This window comes from Eleutherodactylus coqui, chromosome 7 (genome assembly GCF_035609145.1).
Source record: "Eleutherodactylus coqui strain aEleCoq1 chromosome 7, aEleCoq1.hap1, whole genome shotgun sequence".
Lineage (NCBI taxonomy): Eukaryota > Metazoa > Chordata > Amphibia > Anura > Eleutherodactylidae > Eleutherodactylus > Eleutherodactylus coqui.
Window position 1 is genome coordinate 97350317 of NC_089843.1, and position 6954 is coordinate 97357270.

The following is a 6954-nucleotide window of genomic DNA, read 5'->3' on the forward strand; positions in this document are numbered from 1 at the left end:
ATCCAATCTGCCGATTCCAGGTCCTGTTTTTGGAATCCAAGATGGCCTGTGCAATCTTTAAACTCATTCCAAAAGTGCATTGGTAGTCTTAGACTACTAATGCACTATATCTTCTCTCTTGATTGTTCAGAGCTACTCATGTGATCAGCACTGACCAATCAAAGAGCAATGCACAATACATATTAGGTACTTAGAAAATTGCTGCAACCATTTTGGATGGTTAAAAATGGGACCTGAAACCAGCATATCTGAGGGGTGGCAGAGAAGAACAACTACATGTAACATACCCCCAACCCCTCTGATCTCGGGATAGAATTTTGGCCTGGAACCAGAGTGTCACTTTTAAGAGTCTTTGAGTTATAACTTTGTTGAGATCTCATGATAGATAGTAGACTACCACATATGTTGAGAGTAGAAAAATATTAAATATACGATAAACATTACTAAAGAGTAACTCCAAATTAAAAATGAACTCTAAAATGTACATGCAGTCTTATCTGTGGGCATCCTGTTATAGAGCAGGAGAAGTTGAACAGATGGATATATAATTGTGTGGGTAAATATTCAGTATAACTTGTACTATATTCATTTACATCTTTGCTCATGCTGATCATAGGAGTCCAGTGGGCGGCCCTAATGAATGACTGATGGCTATTTCTATATGCACAGTCATACAGGGAAGGCTGTCAATCACTAAGACCTCCTACTGGATTCCTAAGCATTAAAAGAGAAGGTTCAAGTGAGAGTTTGCAAATATCAGAATCTATATAAGGTTCTGATCACATGATAAGCATCATTTATAAAGATGGACACCATTGGTACCCAACGGAGACCATTCACTTACAGTGAAATCCATTGGGTTTCTTCAAAGAACTACATACCATATAGGCAGTCTTCTTAACTACTATGTGGACTATGGATGGGTGGGGGCCTACTCAGGTTAATCCCATCTCCCACCTCATGGCATTATGACTCTGGGCTCCATTTCACCACAAGCACTACAGTGTTAGAAAGCAAGGGGGAACAGAAGCAGTCGGAGGTCTTTACAAGTGTATGCTGTCTCTGATAGGACTGGCTGAATATGTGAACATCTGTATCTGTGCCCATCTTGTTACTTGCTATAGGCCCCCTTCTATATACTTTTGTAAATTCTTCAAATAATGCATAGGTTGAAAACTATTCTGTGAACTGAAATTTTTCAGATGTTTTTGTGAATGACTTTGGTGCATTTCAAATACTTGTCTGCCGACATCTAATGTAATATGTTTCCCATTCTTTTCAATTGCCTTCAAAGAGTCTTTTGCACTTCCTGAAGTCAGGAATTCAAGAGGTGACTTCTGCATGTTGCTGTGTACTCCCTACTAATAATTCAGCTGTTTTTGCAGTTTGTTTTTGCTTTTTTACTTAACCTTCACTTGCAGCATTTGTTTACATGGCGTTCTGTTCCGCACAGTCCATTGCCGTGTTATTATGTGTTTTATGTGTGTGACGTGCTGGATATATTGCAGAATTGTACTGTAGTGTGTGGCATTGACAGACAGAAGTAGCAAAACACTGAAACAGATCATTCTTGCGGCTCACTTACACGAGCGTATTTGACCTACATATTATACACATATTTTTTGAGCATGTAATACACAGTGATAAAAGCCCACATATTATACATGTGAAAAAAAAATTGCATGTGCTATTTTGATGCAGAATATGCACCATTATCATAGTCTGGTGCATAAAATACACAGTACATATGCATGTTACAGGAGTATTTGTTGCATACTGTGTATTATGTGCGTAGAAAAGTATTGCGCAATACGTAGGCTAATTATGGTCATCTGGGTGAAAGAGGAACTATCAATGTCGGTTGAGATAGAGAATGTCATGGCCGCTCTGTAGACGAGCTGCTTTTCTTCTTCTTAATTTTCAGCCCAATGTCAGGTTGGTGCTTAATTATTTGAGCTAGGCTGATTGCTAGCAATACACAACTTTATAAATCGGGTTGTCAGGCAGTCACAGGGCCTTTCTGGTATTATACTATTGATAACCTATCCTCAGAAAGGTCATCAATCGTTTAGTCCTTTCATCGCCCCAATACACATTCGACAGCAGTCATCCAAACCCACCGATTCAATAGGACCGGCCAATTGCTGTATATATATGAAGTCTCTAGACTTTTCCATGGCAGATGGTGTTGCAGGAAAGAAGGAGCCAACATGTTGAACTTCAAAACTTGTTCCTTAAAGGCGTATGGCAAAGATCAGCAAAAGTCGTATGGCAAAGGTGGTTGGCTGTAGCTTTCTCTAATGTGCCCATGTAAAACACAAAAAAGCTCAGCTGAACCAAGTGTTTTTATGTATGGGGGAGAAATAGCTGTCACCGGAACGAATATTCGGTCTACGGCCATTGAAAGTGTATGCATGGGCACCTATAGGCTCCAGAGGACAAGTCAATGAAGAAATGACATGTCTGATGATGGTCTCAACATAAGCACTGAGGATGAGCCATAACATTAGACTCCTCCATCTGTCTTACGGACACTGATATATTCTTTTAATTTACAGCATTTCAAATACCTATAGCCCAAGATGGCTGTATTGGCGCATTCAATTGCATATTATTCAGCAAGAATAGTTATATGTTATGCTGCTTATTGAGAAATGTCACTATATGAGATGACTTTGCTCTGCCAGGGCTAGCCAGTCAATAAAAAAGAAACCTTTAAGTCATAATTGAATTCAAAGAAACAAAGCGAGCGAGAGGCTATGTGAATAATTTTCTAATTCAGTTGTGTTTTGCGGAAGCTGAATATATAGAGCAGGTTATAGATTTTGTATCCTGCGTTTCTGTGATTTCTGTATTGCGGATGACCGCGGTGGCTTGCCGTCAGTAATGCACACTACAGATTTTTTCTTTCAATGTCTGTATTTCCCGTGCCATCACTTAGCGATGACGCAGGTACCCGCAGCCAGACACAATGTTAATTGTGTATGAGCTTCGGATCAGGCAGCCTACATTGACTTTAAAGGGGTTTTCCATGGAAAATACTATTGATGACCTATCCTCAGGATAGGTTATCAATAGTCGATTGGCTGAAGTCTGTTACTTGGGACCTCGACCAATCTGCTGAGCAGAGGCATGCTGTCAGCGCTGCAAATACACAGAAGTCGGAGAAGAAGCAGCGGTAGTCTCCACTCCGACCACTGTGTAGTGGCCGGTGCTTGTAACTGCAGGCACGGCTCTCATTGAAATCAACGCTAGCTGTGCCTACAGTTACAAGCGCCGGCCACTACACAGAGGTTGGCGTGGAGACTTCCACTGCTTTAGCCCCAACCTCTGTGTATTTGCGGTGTTGACAGCATGCACCTGCTCAGCTGATCGGTTGGAGTCCAGAGTGACAGACCACAGCCGATCAACTACTGATGACCTATCTTGATGATAGGTAATCAATAGTATTTCCCACGGAAGACCCCTTTAATGGAGGCCGTCCGCTGTGATTTTTTCTCCACTCGCAGAATACGCAAAAGTACATGCTTTTCAATGCATGCGATTTGCTGCACATCGTTGGTGCAGACGTCGATCGCAGGTTCTGCAATAGGAACCCATTCATGTGAAACCGGCCTTATGCTCTTTTACAACATTTTTCTCAGCTTTCTCTGGCAGTTTTATTGAAAGTAATGGAACAGTAGCACACCACTGCTCCATTCATTTGGGGTTGCGCAAGACCACAATTTTCATGATCAGTGGGGGTCCCTGCGGTCAGATCACAAGCTTATCCCATCCTAGATACATTCATTTTGTGGAACCCTTTTAAGAGGTGTTACCCAGCTTTTGCAAATTTCTGAAAATTAGTTTGCTGTGATGCTTCCTGCATTCCAATACTGCTGTCTAACTAGGCAGATTTTGTTAAAAGGAGCGTGTCATCAGAAAATGACATGTTATATGAATCACATTTTTGTGTTTAAACATATTTTTAAAGCATTTTTGGTGATTTAAAAAAAAACAAAACAACTTTTAATAAAAATTCTAAAATCCTGCATTTTTCACCCTGACCGCAGAGCCTCAAGCCCCTTTTATGCGTCTGATCTAACAAGCAATGTGCGCAATAATCATGCAGTGTGAACGCTTGCAGTGAAAGACCAATCAGCGATAAATCGGATCTTTCATGTAGACAATGAAATCATCGAGGTTCTGCTGCATCGTTCAGTTTAAAAAGGCAGTTGTTCCTCTTTGAACGACTACCTGTTTACTGTGAATGGAGGTGGGTGAACGGGAATGATGTTCGGCCTGCTGCGCCTCCATTCACCAAGCAGTGATCCCCCAGTGTAAAAGCACAAGAGCAATCATCGCTGGGATGACTGTCGAGCACTTCAGCGCTTGACAGTCGTCCGTGTTAAAGGGGCTTAATAATAGGCAGAAACTTCCTGATCTCTAGAGAAAGCTTTGCAGCAGTCATCTCACTAACATCACAGGCAGGATTACACTGAAAGGCCAACACCTACATGTAGATAACACGGGATCCATCATTCACAAGAGGTATAAACTATGACTCCCTGCAAAAGGACCTCCGTAGAGGTCACAGAGCATGCCTAGAAGAGTCTCCCATCCAAGTCAGTGGGTCCTCTCTTGTCCATTGTGTGAATGGCCCATGAAGCTGCTGTAAAGCATATCTCTAAATGCTATTAAATGCAGCTCAGGAAAGATGGCCATCCCCAAAGTTATGTATAGGCAATAGAATAAAAAAAATTTACAATCAGAAAATAAAATGCCGATTATAAAAATGGAAAATGTTTGTCTGGTCTTAATTACTTAAAAAACCTGGTGATATAGTAAATTTAACAGTGGTCTAGAAGAGATGGGTGATGATAACCCCTCTGGGAATATGTATCGTGGTCACATTTGTTTTCAACCATGTTTTCAATGAACAGACATAGCTCAGAAAAGCTTTAGAAAAGTACTTATAGAAAATAACAATCCAACGACCGATTTCCATGGAAGATTATGGATTTAATGGGAAAGGCCCTTTAATACATGATATGTCATAAGCAGCTATAGACTAGTATAGAGCACATAATAGTCCCGTCAGCTTGTTTGGTCAAACTCAAGCTTTGCATGACAGTATACTAAAATTATGTGTTTTTCTTTCTACTGTTGCATGTATCGTTCACTTATTCATATACTTTCTGTTTGTTTCCGTACAGGTTATCATTGGGATACTTCAGACTGGATGCCTAGTGTCCAACTGCCAGATATTCAGGAATACCCTCATTATGAAGTTGTTGAAGATCCTGCTCCTCAATACACGGACCCAAATGCCATTGACACGGATTATTACCCTGGTGGCTATGACATAGAGAGTGACTTTCCACCTCCACCCGAAGACTTTCCATTGTCAGATGAACTCCCACCTCTGCCACCTGTGTATGCTGAACAGTTCGATTCCATGCAGCCACCAAAGGAGATGGCTACTATAGGCAGCTTGGGTTCATCAACAAAAAGTAGTCAGAGATTCAACCTGAATAAGTACCTTCCACATCACCAATATCCAGTGAGTAAGTCAGAACCTCAAAGCACCACCAGTGGAGATGGCAATAGTTACAGAGAGCCTTATGCTGCTTCCTACATGCTAGGGTACGGTAGAGACTTTCAAGTCCCTATGGTGGACAACATGTCCATGTCAGGATATACTTCCGCAGCGTCATGCACTGATGTGTCTGCCTGCTGCGAAATGGAATCTGAGGCCATGATAAGTGACTATGAGAGTGGAGACGATGGACACTTTCAAGATGTGACGATTCCTCCCCTTGATTCCCAACATCATACACAAGTTTAACACCATAAAAAGTGCCTGGACATTTGTCAGCTTCAACATTTCATCATAAAGTTATAGCTATTCATTATGTAATATTGTTTTATTTTCATTTTTTATTCTTTTTTTTTCTTTTATGTAGTGTTTCTTTTTTTTTGCTTTTTAAAAAAAAAAATAAAATTTGGTGACATCTATATGGTATAGCCGCAGTGCGTCATGCCAAGTAATAATAATGTGTACAATGTATTTCATTCCCGGATATACAATAATGAAGACAAATAGACCGTATTGGGTAGGCTGTTTCCACTCCATTTTTAGTTATTATTTTTGGTTTCTTATGGGTTTTTTGTTGGCCTTTTTTAAGAGAACATCCCGTTGCATCATGGTAGCATGACATCTTTATTTATAAAGTGTGAAGCATCATTTTAACTTCTTTTCCAAATGTAAATGTAATGTACAGTTTTGATTTCAATAGTATTAATTAGATTTTGTAGATACTTTGTGGATTTATTTCCTTTTTAACCATGAACTATTTCCAGATTCGCCCTTTCTACTAGGTTAGCATATTGTTCCAATACCCGGGGCTTTACCGTATCTCTATTCCACTGAGGTTTTGACTTCTGAATTTCCAGGTCCATCTGCAGTAACAACTGTATATAACGGAGAGTTAAGTTTGACGCTGCAAAGCAACGGCAAGAAATATCTTTATCTAAGAGTATTTTAGATTTTTTTCCCTTCTTGGAAAGTGTAATGGGGACATACTGCATACCTGTTTAGAACCAAAATCACCATGACACGGTTTTTATGGTGTCTGTATATTTGTGATGCAATGGTCTTGTAAAGGTTTTTACTGAAAACTACCATTAGCCAGTCTTTCTTACTGACAATAAATTATTTTAAAAAATCATGGTCTTGTGTTTATTGCATTAGCCTGCAGGAGTACGACTTGCCATTTTAGAAATAACCACAAGGTGTCAGGACAGGATTGCAACACTAGTTGTCAATCCTCTCTTTGCATTTGGCCTCACCATAAACGAAAACGGCTGCTATAGATTTTACTACATGTCAAAAACTTTGTTGCTGAAAACTGCAAAGCCATAAAAATAATCTCGAGTCAAGGAAAAAAATCGGAGTCAACTAGTCCGGATCAG

General features: G+C 40.1%; 1 protein-coding gene across 6 annotated transcripts in view; it reads left to right on the plus strand.

The window, feature by feature from the left end:
- Positions 1–6710, plus strand: part of FAT1 (FAT atypical cadherin 1) — a 235408-nt gene extending 228698 nt beyond the window's left edge. For 4 of the 6 annotated variants that reach the window (XM_066573420.1, XM_066573418.1, XM_066573422.1 and 1 more), the window contains 2 exons: positions 1295–1330; positions 5196–6710. In XM_066573420.1, the coding sequence (XP_066429517.1) occupies positions 1295–1330; positions 5196–5827 (668 nt within the window). In that variant the 3' untranslated portion in view covers positions 5828–6710. The remainder of the gene's footprint in view (positions 1–1294; positions 1331–5195) is intronic. The other 2 variants (XM_066573423.1, XM_066573424.1) reach the window with 1 other exon arrangement.
- Positions 6711–6954: the final 244 nt, after the last annotated feature.